At 40.5% G+C, this 22,432-nt stretch overlaps 1 protein-coding gene across 2 annotated transcripts in view; it reads right to left on the bottom strand.

The window, feature by feature from the left end:
* The window catches only part of hmcn1 (hemicentin 1), a 161,726-nt gene that overhangs the window by 13,217 nt on the left and 126,077 nt on the right, over window positions 1-22,432 (bottom strand). For both annotated transcript variants that reach the window (XM_010872514.3, XM_020049296.2), the window contains exons 81-91: window positions 21,081-21,294; window positions 20,800-20,934; window positions 20,517-20,707; window positions 19,377-19,458; window positions 18,903-19,172; window positions 18,504-18,674; window positions 8,843-9,013; window positions 4,815-4,985; window positions 3,882-4,052; window positions 1,519-1,689; window positions 1,231-1,401 (exon numbers count right to left, since the gene is read on the bottom strand). In XM_010872514.3, coding sequence (XP_010870816.2) covers window positions 1,231-1,401; window positions 1,519-1,689; window positions 3,882-4,052; window positions 4,815-4,985; window positions 8,843-9,013; window positions 18,504-18,674; window positions 18,903-19,172; window positions 19,377-19,458; window positions 20,517-20,707; window positions 20,800-20,934; window positions 21,081-21,294 — 1,918 coding nt within the window. The remainder of the gene's footprint in view (window positions 1-1,230; window positions 1,402-1,518; window positions 1,690-3,881; window positions 4,053-4,814; window positions 4,986-8,842; window positions 9,014-18,503; window positions 18,675-18,902; window positions 19,173-19,376; window positions 19,459-20,516; window positions 20,708-20,799; window positions 20,935-21,080; window positions 21,295-22,432) is intronic.

Here is a 22,432-nt window from a genome sequence, read left to right as displayed (position 1 = left end):
GGTTGGCATTTACGTGATTTTTTTGTGGCTCTTGAGGATATTTTGGAAGGGTGCCAATTTGGTGTGATGTTAAATCCTCTCCATCAAAGATACTTTGCAATCGTTTACCCAGAAATGCAATTTCATAGTGCAGAAAAAGTATATTCCAAGTTTCAATAGGTGATGTTCACCCTTTGGCAGAAATAACTGAATTTATTTCTGGTCAAATGTCTACCAGTCTCATGAATAGAGTGGCAACTTTTTACAGTGCTGCTTTAACTGCGTCATATTTAAGGGCTTTCTTGAATGCAAAGCCTGCTTCAAGTCCCCCACAGCATTTAGATTGGATTAAGACCTAGGCTTTGACTCAGTCATTCCATAACCCTCTATCTATATCAATTTTTTATGGATCATTGTTTTGTAGTAAGATGAATGTTTGATTCAGCTTTTTGACAGAAGGCCTAATTTCTGGAAGGATTTTCTGGTAAAATATGGAATCCATGATTGACCCAATGATGGCAAGTAGGCTATTCAAAGAAGCCCAAAACCACAATGGCAGTAATGTATTGATGTTTTTTTGGAGGGCAGAGGAGGGCTTTTTCCTTTCTGACCTTCCAAGTAGTCCAACTTTGTGCAGTACTTTTCTGACATTTGACTCATGCACTTCAACATTGACACTAGCAGAGCTTACCAGTGCTGTCTTCCTTCTTAATTTACCCCATATTCATTGTTTGACTTTCAAATCAAAAGTGCTTGAAAATAAAACAAATAAACAAAAACATCAGGGAGATAACTGCATGAGTGTCAAGACAGCAACAAAGAATTCACCTATGCTGTAGCTAAATTGCATACAGCTCACCGTCGGACAGTTTCCTGCCACAACATCTCCCTAGAAGGATGATATAGCAGGTAGCAAGATGCACACAGAACTGACACTTTGATACATGCTACCTGCAAGCAAATCCTTGGTGGGAAGTGTTGTAAGAAAGTAGAAAGTAATTAAGGTTTGTGTCAACTATTAGTAACAATTGTCAACATACTATTGTGAGGGGTTACATAGATACTTTGCCCCCCCCCCCCCAGCAGCAGTTTTCAGAGTTAACACTAGAAAGTGAACTTGGGTTTGTTATCCGGAACTGGGCCAATAGTTGACTGGAAAAAGCCAATATTGGATCAGTATGTTGGTTATTGGATATATCAGTTGTTCTCAAGTACTATGATGAGGGAGGAGTGAGCACACGCACTCCTTACCTGGACAAGCCTGGCTGTTACACCTGGACAGCTGGGTGAAATCTCCGGGGCAGGGATGGCCTTGTTTGCTAGCCGACGGGTTATTACAAAGTCTGACACGAGTTCTCTCTCCCCCTCCACAAGAGGCAGAGCAGTCTCCCCAGGCCTGCCATGCCCCCCAGTTACCATCCACTGCAGGTAAACACTCAGAGGCATCAGAATACAGTAACAAATGAACATACACTAACAAAACACAGGTGCAATTACACACGCGTACGTGGAAATGCACAGACAAACACACTCTCTCACCGGGGCAGTTGGCTGTGCTGCACCTCTGGATCTGTGAGTCTGCCCCAGCACATGCTCTGCCCCCATTGGCAGGCCTGGGGTTGTCACATGTTCTGTAGCGTCTCATCTGTCCTCCATTACACGTCCTGCTGCAGCTGCCCCAGCTACTCCATGGACCCCAGTTACCATGGACTGATGGAGGGGTATTGGTAGAGACACAGAGAGAGAAAGAGAGGGAAACAAAATGTTAGACCAGTAAGCAAGCAGGTTAGCTTTTAGGTTTCTCGCTTTGCAAATCAGCAGAGAAATACTATTTTTATGCCAAATAGTAATATATAATATATTCCTCTCTGTAAACGTACTTCAAAGAAACAACTAGATAACATAATAGACACATGACAGGAAACAATCCAAATATTGAAATACAGTGGGGAGAACAAATATTTGATACACTGCCGATTTTGCAGGTTTTCCTACTTACAAAGCGTGTAGAGGTCTGTTATTTTTATCATAGGTACACTTCAACTGTGAGAGACAAAAACAAAAAATCACATTGTATGATTTTTGTATAATTAATTTGCATTTTATTGCATGACATAAGAATTTGATCACCTAGCAACCAGTAAGAATTCCGGCTCTCACAGACCTGTTAGTTTTTCTTTAAGAAGCCCTCCTGTTTACCACTCATTACCTGTATTAACTGCACCTGTTTGAACTTGTGACCTGTATAACAGACACCTGTCCACACACTCATTGCCACGACACGCATTGAAGATGGGTCGTGGCTGGGTCTTCCAGCATGACAACGACCCGAAACACTCAGCCAGGGCAAATAAGGAGTGGCTCCGTAAGACGCATCTCAAGGTCCTGGAGTGGCCTAGCCATTCTCCAGACCTGAAACCAATACAAAATCTTTGGAGGGAGCTGAAAGTCTGTATTGCCCAGCAACAGCCCTGAAACCTGAACGATCTGGAGAAGGTCTGTATGGAGGAGTGGGCCAAAATCCCTGCTGCAGTGTGTGCAAACCTGGTCAAGAACTACAGGAAACATATGATCTCTGTAATTGCAAACAACGGTTTCTGTACCAAATATTAAGTTCTGCTTTTCTGATGTATCAAATACTTATGTCATGCAATAAAATGCAAATTAATTACTTAAAAATCATACAATGTGATTTTCTGGATTTTTTTTCAGACCTCTACATGCTTTGTAAGTGGGAAAACCTGCAAAATCGGCAGTGTATCAAATACTTGTTCTCCCCACTGTAAATAACAAAGATGCCTGTCTGTCGCTTAGTATAGCGTATGGTGCATACGTCAGGGGACTCATTTGCCTAATCTTCGCAGGTCTTCAGACTGCGGTGGAAATGCACACAACAATGGGCTGAAGGAACCCATTAGTTCCTTGAACAGCAGTTCCTGGGACTCAAAGTTCAAATACTTGTTCTCCCCACTGTATATCAGTTAGATGTAAATGCTAAATGCATATTACCAACTATAATTTTGTCATTTATGTAAAAATATTAACATTTATTTAAGACATATTAAAACATATTTGAAAACGGCCAAAATCTAATATATAAATATATGTACGACATATATGGCCATACATTAGTAACACATATAATACATAAATTAGTATATGTTTAAGAAAAATATAGTCACATATTAAAAATATATGTTTTCGAAAGATATGTCAATATATTATACTTCCATGTGGGAAGATAATGTAACTGCATATAGTTACTGTTTATTCACTGATATAACCATTGTATTGCAAAGCGAGACCTTTTAATGCGTGAAGGAGAGGCTTGATGGCCAGAGTGTAGCTTTAAAATACTAAGAATACTGCTTTTGAGAGAAGCTGAGGGTTAAATGTCCACAATATTTTTAACCCAATGTCCTGACATTCAGGGAGAAAATAAAAGGGCTGTGAACTGAGATTACAAATTCAAGGAAGTTTGGTTACAGGACTATGGAAGTAATTTGGCATAAAGCAGAAAGTAAATTTACCAGTTAAGAGCACATTGTGGTGAATTATTCCAAATAATGTTCAAGCACACAGTTCAGCTCCAGACGGTATAGATACAGTATCTGGTCCCAGGACTAAGACCATTCAAAAAGTGTGCAATTATCAATGTTTGGGCCATATATTTTTATTAAGTAATTTGCTAGAAGGGAATTGCTATTGGTTTTAATTACATAATTCAGGGTGAGTTGGTCTTAACCAAGCAAAGGTCAGCCAACTAGTGGTTAGCTACCGAGAAGCAAGAAGGTTGCATGTTCGGTCCCTGACTCAAGTACTACATCACTCCCTCACTGTATGTGAGACATGAGATGAAACAGGTGAGATTTGAACAGTCACTAAGAGGGTAAACTACTCACCAGGGCATAGGTCACTGTTACAGAAGTCAATGTGCATGTCGACACCCTCACATAGCCTGCCCCCATGCTGGGGAGCGGGACTGGTACAAAGTCGTGTGCGCTGTCTGGTTCCTCCCCCGCAGGAGACGCTGCAGGTCCCCCAACTCACCCACGAAGACCAATTCCCATCCACTGTAGTACAGGACAGGAGTAAGGCCCAATGACAAATCAACACTGACAACCTAAATAGTCACCTTTATGTATTGCCCCTAGCAACTTGTGGAGGGAGAGGTTTATATACATAAAATCAAAACAGTGGAAGTGGCTCCAACTTCCATTCTGATTGGCCAGTTGGAAAAGAGTGTCATCAGCCTTAACATAAGGCTGCACTGTCTCTGTGTACCCTTTGCTTCCCAGACCACTCACCAGAACACTGTCCCTGTCTACCCTTTGATTTCCAGACCACTCACCAGAACACTGTCCCTGTCTACCCTTTGATTTCCAGACCACTCACCAGAACACTGTCTCTGTGTACCCTTTGATTTCCAGACCACTCACCAGAACACTGTCCCTGTCTACCCTTTGATTTCCAGACCACTCACCAGAACACTGTCTCTGTCTACCCTTTGATTTCCAGACCACTCACCAGAACACTGTCCCTGTCTACCCTTTGATTTCCAGACCACTCACCAGAACACTGTCTCTGTCTACCCTTTGATTTCCAGACCACTCACCAGAACACTGTCTCTGTGTACCCTTTGATTTCCAGACCACTCACCAGAACACTGTCTCTGTCTACCCTTTGATTTCCAGACCACTCACCAGAACACTGTCCCTGTCTCCCCTTTGATTTCAAGACCACTCACCAGAACACTGTCCCTGTCTACCCTTTGATTTCCAGACCACTCACCAGAACACTGTCACTGTCTACCCTTTGATTTCCAGACCACTCACCAGGACACTGTCTCTCCTCACAGAGTTGTGTCTGTGAGTCAGTCCCTTCACACTGTGGCCCATCAAATGACGGAGGGGGATTGTTGCACAGACGAACCCTGGTCTGCATCCCTTTACTGCATGTCTCACTGCACGAACTCCATGGCAACCAGGTCCCCCAGTTACCCGACACTGAGAATATAAAGTCATTACATTATATTTCACACTTTTTGAACCAGTTAAGACAATTAAGGAAGAAATCTAACGAACAATGCCAACCAGGACAAAGGCATAAAGATTGTATTAATATGTAACAGAGTGTTTTCTTGCAATCAAAACACTATGTACAAGGGAAGAGAGGTAAGACACCATATAAAGGGATACATACAGCGCCATCAGAATTATTGGCACCCTAGATAAATAAGAAAAATTTAGAATCTATGAGTCGTCTCTTATGTTTCAGGTAGGATAGCACATAGGAAGGGATTTGAGACTGCATCTCAATACAGAAACTCCAGATCCATCAATACTTGGTCCTCGTTTGTGGACTCTCCTAGTCAGCACAGTCCAAATATTTTGTGAGTGTGACACTCATTGCTAAAGCTTGATTCTACAGCCATTTCGAGGTGTGCTTTGTATTACTGTCCTGCTAAGGAACCATCAGGGCCCTCTACGCCCTCAGAGAGCGCCTAAGGGTAGATACAAATCTATATGGATTTTTACAAATTATAATTAGCAAATTTGAAACTTTCTTTCATTTAATATTTTTTGTCTTAATTATAGGGATCTTCCAAATGAATTTCTGCAGTTTGAGTTGGAAAAAGAAGGGTTAATATCCAAGAGAAATAAATACCCAATCAGAATTTTTCTTTGGTAGTATCTTGGTAGAAATGATGTAGCTGTGCTCAACGCTCATTGGCTAGGCCCTCAGGCTTTGATTCGAAGGCACCAGACAAAGTCATTGACATTGACTTCAATTAGAGCAGAATTTTGGAATGACAATAGAATCAACCAATCACAAATTATCTTGTAATAGGCGGGAGGGCCTAAGTATAATTCACTAACTCAGAGCCAATAGCATGTCTTATCTCGCTAGCTGGCTAGCTTTTTGCAGTGATTGTGCCTATGGATGGCGATGGCCCGTCTGTCAACCCTGACTTTGATCTCAATTGAATTTAAAATCAAAAGACAAGTTACATGAACCTGACATCTATTTAAAAAAGGACAGGATAATTTGTTTTTAAATGATAATCAATGTTGAGTAGACTTTTTGTTTTCATCTACAGCTTGCTTTTTGTTGCTATCTTGTTCATATCATTTTGAATACAATGTGTAACATATTATTTCAACTTTAGATCACTGGTTGTGTGGAAAGGTTTAAGGTAATGACGTAGGAATATGAAATAGCAATAGAAAGTACAGGGCACATGACATTTCTTAATGTGGTGCTTTTTCTTTTATTGCTGCATCGAATACAGTGCCTTGCGAAAGTATTCGGCCCCCTTGAACTTTTCGACCTTTTGCCACATTTCAGGCCTCAAACATAAAGATATAAAACTGTAATTCTTTGTGAAGAATCAGCAAGTAAGACACAATTATGAAGTGGAACGAAATTCATTGGATATTTCAAACCTTTTTAACAAATAAAAAACTGAAAAATTGTGCGTGCAAAATTATTCAGCCCCTTTACTTTCAGTGCAGCAAACTCTCTCCAGAGGTTCAGTGAGGATCTCCAATGTTGACCTAAATGACTAATGATGATAAATAGAATCCACCTGTGTGCAATCAAGTCTCCGTATAAATGCACCTGCTCTGTGATAGTCTCAGAGGTCCGTTTAAAGCGCAGAGAGCATCATGAAGAACAGGGAACACACCAGGCAGGTCCGAGATACTGTTGTCGAGAAGTTTAAAGCCGGATTTGGATACAAAAAGATTTCCCAAGCCTTAAACATCCCAAGGAGCACTGTGCAAGCGATAATATTGAAATGGAAGGAGTATCCGACCACTGCAAATCTACGAAGACCCGGCCGTCCCTCTAAACTTTCAGCTCATACAAGGAGAAGACTGATCAGAGATGCAGCCAAGAGGCCCATGATCACTCTGGATGAACTGCAGAGATGTACAGCTGAGGTGGGAGACTCTGTCCATAGGACAACAATCAGTCGTATACTGTACAAATCTGGCCTTTATGGAAGAGTGGCAAGAAGAAAGCCATTTCTTAAAGATATCCATAAAAAGTGTAGTTTAAAGTTTGCCACAAGCCACCTGGGAGACACACCAAACATGTGGAAGAAGGTGCTCTGGTCAGATGAAACCAAAATCGAACGTTTTGGCAACAATGCAAAATGTTATGTTTGGCGCAAAAGCAACATAGCTCATCACCCTGAACACACCATCCCCACTGTCAAACATGGTGGTGGCAGCATCATGGTTTGGGCCTGCTTTTCTTCAGCAGGGACAGGGAAGATGGTTAAAATTGATGGGAAGATGGATGGAGCCAAATACAGGACCATTCTGGAAGAAAACCTGATGGAGTTTGCAAAAGACCTGAGACTGGGACGGAGTTTTGTCTTCCAACAAGACAATGATCCAAAACATAAAGCAAAATCTACAATGGAATGGTTCACAAATAAACATATCCAGGTGTTAGAATGGCCAAGTCAAAGTCCAGACCTGAATCCAATCGAGAATCTGTGGAAAGAACTGAAAACTGCTGTTCACAAACGCTCACCATCCAACCTCACTGAGCTCGAGCTGTTTTGCAAGGAGGAATGGGCTAAGATTTCAGTCTCTCAATGTGCAAAACTGATAGAGACATACCCCAAGCGACTTACAGCTGTAATCGCAGCAAAAGGTGGCGCTACAAAGTATTAACTTAAGGGGGCTGAATAATTTTGCACGCACAATTTTTCAGTTTTTTATTTGTTAAAAAGGTTTGTAATATCCAATACATTTCGTTCCACTTCATGATTGTGTCCCACTTGTTGTTGATTCTTCACAGAAAATTACAGTTTTATATCTTTATGTTTGAAGCCTGAAATGTGGCAAAAGGTTGAAAAGTTCAAGGGGGCCGTATACTTTCGCAAGGCACTGTATATACTGTCCGTGGTCAAGAAACAATGTGAGTTGTGTGGTTGAATTTATTCCACCAATATTTGAATGACTGCTTTGGTAAATGTTTCTTTGAAAGGACACAACCGTATTTTCTTCCAATGTGGTCCCTGCTATCGATGTTTGCAACTGTTGTGTAGCCTATACTTTTCTGTGAGCCACAGGCGTGGCTTGGCTTAGGGCCATTTGACTCTGTCATCAAAGAATTGCTTCTCCTACAAAGGTCTGCAAAAGTAAGGACCCAAGTCATGCTCTGTATACACAGGCATCCAAGTTCTCTATATGTATGTATGACGTCAGATCTTTTTCCACTACTAAGGGCCTAGCTCCAATAGTCACGGTTCGCCACTGTCTGCTGGAAAGTCCAAGAACGACACAGTTATAGCCTTGTGGCAGAGGGAACAGTTTTTGGCAAAATGGTGGAGTCCATTTTGTAACCAAACAAGGTTATCAGGGCCTTTGGAAGTTACCCAGCCCCACAATATAACAGATCCACCACCATACTTCACAGTGGGTTCTTATCCTCATGATCATGGCTTTTATCGGAATGTCCCATTTTGATAGATATCTAAGAGAGTGTAGTCGGTGTGTCACCTCATGTTTATACCCGAGGGAAACAGGATGTAATGGATTACCAATGAGAGTTTCCAAGTACTCAGATATAAAACCCTAATTAGAAAATAAAATACTTTGTTCATAAGAGAAAATTTAAGTGGTTTCAACTATTGTGGCATGAAAGATTTTTAACAAAATAATATTATTTTCTTGCAAGAGCACAGCTTTCTATTGCGTTGGCAGATGCTGAGATGCTTGATGAGGTAGAGGGGGGACTTGCCTATAATGATCAATACACATGGCAGTGGGAAAATACATGTCCATTGTAATCAATGACTGAACCTGTTTAATGAGGTTTGACTGATTACATGACCAGTACTCACCAGGACACGGTCTGATATTACACACAACGGCCTCGACTGCCTTGCCCTCACATGGTCTTCCCTCGTGCTGCGCTGGGGGGTTGGTACAGGTGCGCACCCTAGTTCTGTTCCCCTGACCACAGGTAGAAGAACATTCCTCCCACGATGACCACTCTGACCAGTTACCGTCCACTGGAGGGAAAACCACACACAGACACACATGGTTACATAAAGCAACACACATGGGTCCATAAAGCAACACACATGGGTACATATAGAAACACATATGGGTCCATAAAGCAACACACATGGGTACATAATAGAAACACACATGCAGAGCCATCTGGTATTATTGAAACAGAGAATCAAAATTTTTCCTCAAATTATATTCTGAAGTTATTTGTTTTCATATTGGTTTCATAATTTAGAAATCATTTAGACAATTTCTTCAGAGCACCAAAATAACAATTGGCTTGGAAGGAGCTTTTGGATAGTCAGGTGTTTTCCTATAAATAATTTGTACAGGTAAAGAAAAGCTATCATGTCTTTGTGTTTTCCTTTGTATTGTGGTATTAGTCATGAGGAAACATGAGGACCAAAATTGGTGTCATGAAATAAAATTTAAAAAACTATTACAAGGCTGAAAAATCTGAAGGAACAAAATGGCACAAACTAATGCCATTCATAAACCCATTAGTCACTTTATCATATAGCAAGACAATGACCACAAACATCCAGCCTTAACAACTACTTAGAAATTGAGGCTTAAGATAAAAACAACTAAAAACAACCGAAGATGGTTGCAGTACAGGCCTGGCAGAGCATCACCAGAGATGATGCTCAGTGTGTAGTAGGTTTAATCGCTGACTTTTCTCACTCATGGAAAGCAGGGTCAAGTTAGTGCAAGAGCTATGCCACAAGGCTATATGGTTCTTTGCATTAACAGAAAATCAGCAATTGTTATTATTGTCTGATCTCTGTATGCACCTCTGTACAGTAGATCACATGTATGTTCAGAACGCGGTCCAACAGTAAGAATATATTTTGTCCCACAAAGCCCAAAGGTTTGGGCATACCTGCTCTATCTAATCTGTGTGTTTTAATGAGTTGGACAGAAATGTCTTAAACTGTGTTTTAACCATATGGGCACAATGGGGCTGGGTACTTGCGGAAACAGTGTTTCCTGCGGAAACAGCAGAATATTTAAATTGTCAAGAAGGAACCACATGAATGGTTGTGTTATCTTGTTGATCCAATTGGTGTGGCAAAACTTTCCGGCAAATTGGTGATGGATTTTAAACATACACACATCAAAACTGAATTGACACATCAACTGCTACGAGCGTGCCAATTTTTTTGTTTGTCTAAATGTTTGTGTTCTTGTCAGACGTGCTTTATTGAGGATATTCTGTATACTATTTTGAAATACATTTGATGTTGATGTGGTAATGTTAAATACTTAACAGAGTCAAGCAGTGATGCCAAGTCAGCTTATAATACGCTACTCTAGGCTTGGTTTGGTTCTTGTTAGGAAAATCTGAGGAACGTTTTTGTACATTTATGGTCGTTACTTTCCCTAAATGCATTGATTGACACTGTCTGCTCACAGTCTCACAATAAGTGCTGTAGTGTAATTCGCTTTACTACAAATCCCCACGTTGATCTTTCCTGCCCCCACCTCCCTCCAATTGACAGCGTCATCCTGAACAATTAAATTATTGTGACATGGCACCCGACAACTACGTAGTGAGAGTTAAGAAGAATATTTAAGCAAAAATATAGCCAGACAAAAAATAAATAAAGCAAACCTATACATAAAACTGCACACTAGCAGCAGTTTAAAAGAGTGTACTGATAACTATCAGGAATCTGGGTATTAGCATATTATTGTATATGGCAAGTAAGACAGTGATATACATAACAATGCAAACTAGCAGCAATTTGGTAGAATGATTGAATATTATAGATACATACGAGTGTAATAAGCTTATGAATAGTGACATAGCACACTACAACTACGTAGTGAGAATTAAGAAGATATATACACAGCAAAAATATATCAATAAGAGAAAGCAATAATATACATAACACTGTAAACTAGCAGCAGTTTAGAAAGAGTACTGTAAACTATCAGCAATATTGGTGGTGGTATTGAAAATATAGATAGACCTATGGCAAGTATGGCGATAATATACACAACATTGTAAACTAGCAGCAATTTTTGAAAGAGTAGGATGGGGAGTATGAACAGTATGGTAGAGGTATTGAATATTATAGACACTTAGTACAGCAGTTATGATGAGTCATCATTCATGACATTAGATGGCATAGCACAACATACATTTCCACAAATGATGTCGCCAACAAAGTGGTCCAAGTATGGCAAAAAGTACAACAAAGTCTGTGTACATCAAGTGGTCCATCAAAGCAGAATCTGTTATTACATTTAATTACAAAAAAAAAGCATAACACAGCCTACCTACTAATAGTAGATACATATGGTACTAATGTATTTTACGCTCCCCCTTAGTGCTCCTGTCCCCCCGTTTTCCATCTCTCCTCTCATATTCTGCTCGCAGGTGATCAGAGATGAGTGGACGGTGCCTGCAATGGTGCCTTCGGATAGACTCCATTTACGCGTTGTTGTCGTTTGATAATTTTTTGTAAAGAATTCATTGCTTGTTGATGTTGAAGGTTTTTGCTTTTCAAACTCTTTGTGGTTTCAGTTTTATATATTGCAGTCTCATTCATTGACCGTAACATGCTATAACAGTATTGGGCTTGTTTTGGGCTTGTTTTTGAAGCTGCAGTTGCTTGTTTGACTCGCGAGGGTTGGCAACACTGGGGTCAAGTCTTAAGCAGGCACTTTATAGCTTGTTAGACATCCCCTTTGCCCTTTTCTTTTACAAAGGCTATGTGATATCCTCACTCAATTTGTGTCCTGGTTTTAATCGAACACACCATGCCCTTTCCAGACACCGAGGTATTTATTCAGTGCACCAGACATTATTGGAGTATGTGGCAATACCGACATCTATGGACAGCAAAACTGTCTGTCAAACAGGTAGGCCAACACTTATTGTTTGGAATTGGAAGATAGAGATTAGCATTAGCATCAGTAGCTTAATTCAAACTATGTCAAAAAGACCAAAGCCCTCTGGTGCCCAGGGAAGAAAAAGAGGAGGAGCAAAAACAGGACAGAGGTAATGTGATGTAACAGTTTCTTATTGCATAGTAGTTACAGTGGAGCATTGTTATTAGTAATGGCAGGCATGAGAATGGCCTTGCTGAAATTATCCCCCACAAAAACTGTCTTATAATTGTGACTAGAGTCAAAATACTTTTTTGTGGTACACTCAGGTGGTCACATGAGCTACCATAATGATTATGAAGTGTGCAAGACATTGCAGTCCCAAGATTGGGGGGGGGATAATTTCGGCAGGCAGGAGAATGCCCCCCCCCACCCCCAAACTTGCTTAAAATGGTGACTACAGTTAAATACTCTTTGTGGCACTACTGAATTTGGCAGACAATATGGTCAAAACTCTTACATCTGTTTAAATTTTAATTAAAAGTCATGCCAACTACTTTCTTTGTTTTCCCTTCAATTAAGTGGATATTTTACAGAATAATTGCTTCCAATATATATATGTAGTTAAAAGGAACATATGCATGTGAAATGTATTTTAAAAAAATCACCAAGCCATTTTTTATGGAGACTCCAACCTCAATATTTTCTAAAGTCTATCTTGTGATTTATCCTACAATTGTTTAAATGATGGACCAAACAAAATCAAAACATAAGTTGTTTATCTTTTTTTTAGATAAAACAATTACACAACAGGAATGAACATTGGGAAACAGGAATGAGCAATGAGTACCAGGAATGAGTGCATGTGTGTGTGAGAATAACCGGATGTCACACAACTTCCTTCAAATAAACAAAGAAGAGGTCATTATATTTGGCAAAAAAAACCTTAGTCTAAACAGCAACACAAAAGAAGTAACAATTGTGTGTGCTTGCTTTTGCAAGAGTGTGTGTATGTGAGCGTGTGCTTGTGTGACTTCTTTGTTTTCCAGTCCAGGATCTTTGTTCTTTTGTCCATCTTAATCTTTGCTTTTTATTGATCAGTCTGAGATATGGCTTTTTCTTGGTAGCGCTGCCTAGAAAACCAGCATTCCAGAGTCACCTATGCACTGTTGAAATTGTGACTGGTGTTTTGAGGGTACTATTTAATGAAGTATGTATTTTCCTCTTGCTCAGTTGTGCACCGGTGACTCCCCCTCCTCTTTCTATTCTAGTATGAGCCAGTTTGCACTGTTCTGTGAGGTGAGTAATACACAGCATTGTACGAGATCTTTAGTTTCTTGGCAATTTCTTGCATGAAAACCAGGAAGATTTTGTAGTGAATGTCGGAAACAGGGACATTTTTGTGTTTTACAGATATTTGTCCAGACCCGGGACACCCAGCTTGAAACCAGAACAGTCCCGGGCACACCGGAACGTCTGGTCACCCTATTCGAGATGGTTAGATTTGAGGCGGTTAATCTTGTTAAGAGAGAAAGCTGTGAACTGTTGTAAATTGTGGACATTATATATTCCACTGTTTTAACGGTGCCTGGGTCAAATTTGCACGGGGCAGCATCAATTTATTTCAGAGCTCTGATTAAGATTATTTCTTTAATGGGGTACTCCGGATTACATTTTTTTCATTCATTTATGACGTGTGCTGTTGTAAGTGACAATCATTTTATAAAAAACAATGAGTTGCTGTGCTTTTATTATTGATTAGTCGCCATACTGATTAGTTTGTTTGAAGTGTACAGTTATATGTGATTCATGCCATTAGATGATAAATTGGGCAGTAAAAGAGTTGGGGTTTCCACAATTCTCTCGTCTTTTCAACTTGATGAGAAAGTCAGTTATCGTCACCTATAGTTATTGTATCAATATCATTCACAAATGAAAGAAAGAAAAACAAATGTTTTTGTACAATGAAATAGCTTTGGCAGGGAAAAGTTAATATTCAGTCTGGCTAGCAATTGCTCTATTCTTATGACTATTCCTAGAAAGTTAATGGCAAAAGCCATAGTTCATAGACACTATTTGTGTTGGAGGTAAACTTAATGAAAAACATGAGACAGTTTTATACAATGCTGAATGACATCTAAACAGGTAGTGCCTTGGTGTAGTGGTTAAAGACAATGCCACTCATGTAGGAGACCAGAGACTAGAGGCTATACTGACACCCAGCAGCTGTACAGCTCTGTGGTGTATTGGTTAACGACACGGCCTTTCATGTGGGCGACCCAGGTTCTAATCTTGAGATGGAAACCCTATCTATTGCAGACCGGCTGAACTAGGCTTGCCTGGTTTCTTGTTTCCTGAGCTGTATAAATATTATATTTTCTGATTTGAATTGGTGAGAAGTATAGGTACATTTCATGTATCTGATTCATAAAGGACTGTCCATTGGAGCCGTTTCTGAAAAGTAGAAAAAAATCCTGTTGCTATTGTTTCTCCAGTTGAAGTAGCTCAAGTTTGTTTAGAAATAGTTCTGTATTTTTTTCTGATTTAAGAGGAATATACAAAATAATTGTACTTTTTAACTGCCTTGCTGGGAAAGTGGGTTAAACCACAGTCGTTTGGGAAAAACTGCAAAAAATCGTGTGGCTATGATTTCTGCAGTTGCAATATCAAGCTTGGTAAGGGATATTTTCATAATTTATTCTGATTTTTGTAGATGAAAAGTAGACGTACATATCCGTAAAGCCGTGTTTGTTTATCTGTTCAGAAAGTAGGAGTGCCACTCCAAAACTTCAAATAGCTCGGCTTTGTTTGATGGCTTGTGACCATCCATCTTCCTCTTCATATAATTCCAGAGGCTTTCAATGGGGTTCAGGTCTGGAGATTGGGCTGGCCATGACAGGGTCTTGAACTGGTGGTCCTCCATCCACACCTTGATTGACCTGGCTGGGTGGCATGGAGCAGTGTCATGCTGGAAAAACCAATTCTCAGAGTTGGGGAACATTATCAGAGCAAAAGGAAGCAGGTGTTCTTCCAGGATAACCTTGTACTTGGCTTGATTCATGCGTCCTTCACAAAGACAAATCTGCTCGATTCCAGCCTTACTGAAGCATCTCCAGATCATCAGCGATCCTCCACCCAATTTCACAGTGGGTGCGAGACACTGTGCCTTGTAGGCCTCTCCAGGTCTCCGTCTAACCATTAGACGACCAGGTGTTGGGCAAAGCTGTAAATTTGACTCGTCAGAGAAGATGACCTTACTCCATTCCTCTAGGGTCCAATCCTTATGGTCTTTTGCAAACTTCAGCCTGGCTCTTCTTTGCTTCTCATTGATTAAGGGCTTTTTTCTAGCTTTGCCCGACTTCAGCCCTGCCCCTAGGAGCCTGTTTTGAACCGTCCTCACCCCAGCTGCTGTTTGCCATTCTTTTTGTAGGTCACTTAATATCATCCTATGGTTGTTGAGTGACATTCGAATGAGTTGACGTCATCTCGGTCAGTGGACAGTCTTATCTGGACAGTCACCTCCGCCAATCTGTTGCTTTGTTGTCCCCAATGTCTGTTGCTTGGCCTTGTTCTTCTGAACCACCGTTTTTGAAATTGCATGATGGAAGCAACCTGACGCTCACTGTATCCCTCTGCCAGTAAAGCCAGAATTGAACCCTTCTTTTCCTCACTCAAATTTTTTTATTTTCAACTCTTTTGTCATGCTGAATAGTAATTTGTTTCATTCAAATTAACTTTGAGGTACTACCTGCACTGTTTTTGCCATCCAACTGGTCCTATTGCAATAGCATAGTGATGACCAGAGCAGTGGTTTTTATACTTTTCCTTAAATTAGATTTGGTTCAGGTAATCACTTAAACAGTACCTCATTTAGTAAAATGAGGTGTGCCTGTGTTGGAATTTAATAGACACTGGAATGGAATGACTGCCATACTTGTAGAGTGGTCTCTTACATGTTTTCAGAGCTGTACATCACGATACACATGTTACAGTTCAATACATCACAATATAACAACTGAATCACAATACTTAAGTGCTACAGAAAACCTCAAATAATATTAGGCTATACACTTGAAAGGACAATCTTTAGCTAATCCCCATATAAAAAAAGAACCACTCAATTTGAAATTACTTAGAACTTCTAAATGTAACCCTTTAGACCCTGATATAATTCTAGAATGCTGCTGTTGATTACTGAAAATTCTCTGAAAATAAATCATATTTTCTCACACATTTCAAACAAACACAAAAAAGAAATTCAAATAAGCACAAAAACAAAAAAACGAATTACAATTACAAGTTAACTTTGTTTTAAAGAGCACATACTCTTCTTTAATTTGACAACACTTTAATGTAACTTGGAATAATATAATTTGTTTTCTCTCATTAACAATCAATAGAAAGAACGAACATCTAAGTTTGCATAAAACGATTTACTGTGATTGAGATTGAGCCAGCAGACAAATTAGGTCCGTACAGCTAATATGATCATAATAAAGTAAGCACAAGGCAAATCTCAAGACATACAAGTTTTTATAAATGTACACATTTTGGCAGATGCAGGACATCATTGCGATCAAGTGACTATGTCGTCAGCGAAGCACAACATTACTGCTTCTTGGCTAGCTAGTGATGTCTCTGTGTTCAGGGGCAGTAATGAATGGAATGTCGGCTGAGTAATGCTCTTAGTCTCCATCTATGTGTGGTAGACTTGGGCCTAGCACAAACCACTAGAAGAAGTCTCCCTTTTGAGGGCAGGTCTTAATAGCAGCAATGGGGCTCCTGCTCCTTGTATTATAAAGGTGAACAGGACTATTTCTTATGGGGAGAGCTGAGTTAGCAAAACCACCAATAGTAACATACCCCTGCTGTCGGGTGTGAGCTTTCACAAAGTTGTCTGGGCAACCGACATTCTATGATTACCTATGACTCCTGGGTCTATGTCTGTAATATGCAACCTTGGATTCTCTAGGCTACATCATGGCAACAACAATTATTTGTATGTACATTTCTGCAAGTGCTGATGTCGTCACCTATACAGCTAGGAAAGAATATAAGATTGAACCTCGGCAATGTAAAAATCATAACAACTGTCATGACACCACTTTGTGTTGGTCTCTGTACTTGTACTCTTTTTGTCATGATGCTTGTTCCTGTATATACGATTAAACCTGAAATAATTAACTGTTATGCTAATGACTGAAGGAGTTTTTACTTGATAAATTGCGAAAATTTTCCATCTATCCATCTTTCAAGTTATCACGACCTAAAATCTAAAAGATATTACCAACATTTCACAACATTAAGTATGGACAACACAAAACTAATAGCCACAGTTTATTTCTTACTCCCCTTGACATCATTATTGCTACTAAGGACGTTTCTAACCTCGTATCACCTAACGACACAGAAACAATCTCTTCTATTCTAAATGTCATGGCCGCTTTGACCCTAGCATTTTGAGTAAGGAAATAAATAAAAATAAAAAAAAGTCTAAATGACAGCATACCCTTTTCTGGTTTCTTATTATTGACAACATCCATGGGAATATAGTAATATGCTTTTATCAGGTAGATCTTGTGATATATACACAACTATTATTGTTAAAGAAACACGCCAGTTCAGCAACCGCTACAGTAATAATAAAAAACATGCATTCTAGAGATCTGAATATCAATACAATATTCTGAAAAAAAGAATCACAATTTTACATTAAATCGTTGTATTGGCACAGCACTAGTTCTAAGTCATTTTTATTAAGATTTTACATGATGTATCATCAAATTGCAACTAGGACAAAGTGCTGGACACTTTGCTTGATAATATAATGTATTAAACAGATACTTTTCATGCATATTTATGCATGTAATGGCCTGAGGACGTAAAAGGCACAGATTTGACGGAATGGCCTGCGTGTTGGAATGTAAATAACCCTTCTTTTCCCAATTTGAACACTTGCAGTCTCATTTATGTCATGGTGTAGACCGTCAATAATTACAATGAGGAAATAAAGTTATAAACACTGTTTGAGCTAAATGTGAGTAAATAACAACGAGGTCTGACCAGTGATTGTTGCGTCACTCGTACCTAGATGTTCTAATGGTGTGTTCTAACAATACGTTCTGATCACACCAGTGTCATTGTACGCTTCAGGGACCACTCTAGCCTGATCACACCGGTGTCATTGTACGCTTCAGGGACCACTCTAGCCTGATCACACCGGTGTCATTGTACGCTTCAGGGACCACTCTAGCCTGATCACACCGGTGTCATTGTACGCTTCAGGGACCACTCTAGCCTGATCACACCGGTGTCATTGTACGCTTCAGGGACCACTCTAGCCTGATCACACCGGTGTCATTGTACGCTTCAGGGACCACTCTAGACTGATCACACCGGTGTCATTGTACGCTTCAGGGACCACTCTAGACTGATCACACCGGTGTCATTGTACGCTTCAGGGACCACTCTAGCCTGATCACACCGGTGTGATTGTACGCTTTAGGGACCACTCTAGACTGATCACACCGGTGTGATTGTACGTTTCAGGGACCACTCTAGCCTGATCACACCGGTGTGACCGTACGCATCAGAGGGTTAAGAGACAAAACCAAAAACAATCACACACACACACCCAGTGCTTGGACTGACCTGGACAAGGCTTGCCCTGGCAGCTGCGTGTTTCTGTGTCTGAGTCTGTACAGTGACGCCCCCCATTGGCTGGGAGAGGGTTGTTACACTGCCTCAATCTCCGATGGGCCCCGACACCACAGGACACACTGCAGGGGCCCCAGGCCGTCCACTCTGAGAACCCTCCATGCACTGAGACAGGGCCACAGGGACTGTGTTAGGCAACCACACTCAATCATATTTTATCAATACAGCCTGCATCCATATTTAGTGCATTTCTTTCAATCACATTCCTTTGCTGCTACTGAGTCAGTGTGGAAAATAGGAAGAATACCTTCTAACTAATTAATAATTAGTTAATGTTAGTTATACAGCAGAAATCCCCCTCTCATAACACAAAATGGTGTGTTGACAGCTCACCTCGTACAGTGAGAGTTACTCTGGCTAGCACAGAGCCCATGAGGTTCCTGGCCACACATTCGTACTCGGCCGTGTCCTCTATCTGGGCACTGGTGACTCTCAGAGAGCCATTGGACAAGATGGTGAAGCGCTCGTTGCCTATTAGAGGGCTCCCCTGGCGGGACCACTCAATGACAGGTATGGGCTCCCCCGATGCGTGGCAGTTCAGAAGCACCGTGGTGCCAGCGTCAACCACTGTCTCTTCTGGCTCCACTGTGATAGAGGGAGAACCTGGTAGAGAAAAGCAAGACACAAAATAACCCCAACATTGAGATAATATCACATTAATATAAATTACTGTAATGTTATAAGGTCTATGTGTATCATCCTTCAGGAGTGGTGGAGCCTGGCAGAGAAGAGTGAGATATTTATGTTCCATAACTTAACATGATGATAATAAAGGAGAACTACTTAATTCAGTTAATCTATACTCACTCTGCAGGGTAAGTGTGACAATCCTCTCGACCACCCCAGCATCATTGGTGGCCACACACACATACTTCCCAGCATCTTCATTCTGAGGAGACACAACGGCAGTTAGTTAGCACTTTTAACAATTCAGACATGTACTGTTTCCATTGATTGTTCTGGGTGCAATTCATCTTACAACCATTAAAAAACACACAGCAAATGTGGTCAAAGTCATATGACACTATGTAATGTTCCCATACCACAGTACAGTTGATATTTACTCCTTAATAACAGTGTTGTACCACAGGACTGTTAAAATCAACTCCTTAATAAGTGTTGCACCACAGGACTGTTACAATCAACTCCTTAATAACAGTGTTGCACCACAGGACTGTTAAAATCAACTCCTTAATAAGTGTTGCAACACAGCACTGTTAAAATCAACTCCTTAATAAGTGTTGCACCACAGGACTGTTAAAATCAACTCCTTAATAAGTGTTGCACCACAGGACTGTTAAAATCAACTCCTTAATAACAGTGTTGCACCACAGGACCGTTAAAATCAACTCCTTAATAAGTGTTGCTACACAGCACTGTTAAAATCAACTCCTTAATAACAGTGTTGCACCACAGGACTGTTAAAATCAACTCCTTAATAAGTGTTGCAACACAGCACTGTTAAAATCAACTCCTTAATAAGTGTTGCACCACAGGACTGTTAAAATCAACTCCTTAATAACAGTGTTGCACCACAGGACTGTTAAAATCAACTCCTTAATAACAGTGTTGTACCACAGGACCGTTAAAATCAACTCCATAATAATTGTTGCAACACAGCATTGTTAAAATCAACTCCTTAATAACAGTGTTGTACCACAGGACTGTTAAAATCAACTCCTTAATAACAGTGTTGCACCACAGGACTGTTAAAATCAACTCCTTAATAACAGTGTTGCACCACAGGACCGTTAAAATCAACTCCTTAATAAGTGTTGCAACACAGCACTGTTAAAATCAACTCCTTAATAACAGTGTTGCACCACAGGACTGTTAAAATCAACTCCTTAATAACAGTGTTGCACCACAGGACCGTTAAAATCAACTCCTTAACAAGTGTTGCAACACAGCACTGTTAAAATCAACTCCTTAATAACAGTGTTGTACCACAGTGCTGTAGATGGCCAAAGAGCCGTTGTCCAGCTGATGTATGCGTTTGCTGGTCTGAATGTTGACTCCCTTCTTGCTCCACTGGATGGTGGGCAGGGGGTCTCCTCGTACCCCACAGTTCAGGACAGCGTTACCGCCCAGTGGTTCAATGCGGTTTGGATGGAAGTCCCCATCAATGATGGGAGGCTCTGGACACAAAAGTACCACAGGGTGTTATTCACACACACCTGACCCATGCAGAGGAGCTATGCTAATTTGGACAAAGTAAGTGATGTCACACCTTTAACATAGACATAGGCCAGGGACTTAATGGTTCCCACACGGTTCTCAGCTACACAGGAGTAGGTGCCTGAGTCGTCTTTGGAGACCCGCTCGATGACCATCTCACTATGGCCGTTCACATGGTTGTAATGAGCTATTGAGACAAGAGGTGAGAGGTGCGTAGTAAACAAACTTTATACTGACAGTCTCTACTGGAAATATACATAAAGCAAACATACCTGCCTGAATGACATTATGGAGTGAACTCCAAAATATTTAAACAGTCAAGGTGGATCATACCTGGTTTAATGTTGTTGTTGAAAGTCCAAGTGATTTTAGGAGGTGGGATGCCAGCGACCCCACAGACCAGTAGGAGGCGCTCTCCCTTATTCAGGGCCATGTCTCCGGGTAGCTCAGTGAAGACAGGGTGGGTGTGGACTGAAAGACTGACCGTCCGACTGTCCTGACCTACTGTATTACTGGCTACACAGGTGTAACTGCCTGCATCATCTGGCTGGGGAAAGGAGAGGGAGGAGGGATTTATACAATTTTGTTGAATTGTTTGATTATTAAACGCTCATGAGCAAAAAAGCAACAGCTTCTCTTGTAGCCAAATAAATATTGTTCAACCATAGCCCAAGGGGCATGAGTTACATCAGTATCAATAAGTAACACTGGACATTATTTTTGCCGGACCACGTAAGTGGAGCTGGCTAAGAAGAGTGAATGTCTGTTATTGAGTGACAGACTGACTACCCCTTGTTAAATCGCGTAGTGGTTAGAGAAGCGGACTTGTGGACTGTAGGTCCAGAGTTCGTATATCCTTGCAGGCGAAGTGAAGTGCACATTGTGAATTGTTCCGTATTGACGAAAACTTTGCTGGCTAAAACCGAAATATGAAATTGTATACTGTTTCTGGCATGGAAAGGTTAATTTTCAGTCTCGCTAGCAATTGCTCAATTCTTATGATTATTCATAAGAAGTTAGTAGATACCATTAAATCTATTACTGGCTAATTAGCTGTTCAAATGGCCAGTGGCAAAAGGTAACAGCTCATAGATACTATTTCTGGAGGAGGTGAACTTAATAAGAAACGTTTGTCAGTTTAACACAATGCTCAATATTGTTTAGCGACTGGTGAAATACGTAATGCCGTGGCGTTATGGTTAAAGACAGTGCCTCTCACGTGGAAGGCTCAAGTTCAAATCTATTGTGAAAAACTACATTTATAAATTTTATTTCCATGATTCTCTCGTCGTTTCACTTGATGAAACAGTTAGTTATAGTCACCTTTCTTGATAGTTATTGTATCAATGTCATTCATGAATGAAAGAAAAAAGTAAGTTGTTATGCCATGAAAGAAAAAAATACATTCTTATGCCATTAAACGAAAGACTCGCTAGCAATTGGTCAATTCCTATGACTGTTCCAGTAAGTTAGTAGATATTAGTAAAGCCTATTACTGGCTAATAAGCTGTTAAAACGCCCAGTGGCAAAAGTGGATTTGTTCAGCATAGAGGCTATACTGACACGTGTTAAATGTAGAGGTCTGTGGTGTAGTGGTTAGCGACACAGCCTTTCACATGGGCGACCTGAGTTTGAATCTCAAGAGGGCAATACTTTTTATTACAATCCGGCTGAACTAGGCTTGC

The sequence above is a fragment of the Esox lucius genome, chromosome 8, assembly GCF_011004845.1.
Source record: "Esox lucius isolate fEsoLuc1 chromosome 8, fEsoLuc1.pri, whole genome shotgun sequence".
In the NCBI taxonomy this organism is placed as follows: Eukaryota; Metazoa; Chordata; class Actinopteri; order Esociformes; family Esocidae; genus Esox; species Esox lucius.
Note: the sequence above shows the minus strand (reverse complement) of the source record. Positions and strands in the feature narration are given on the sequence as shown.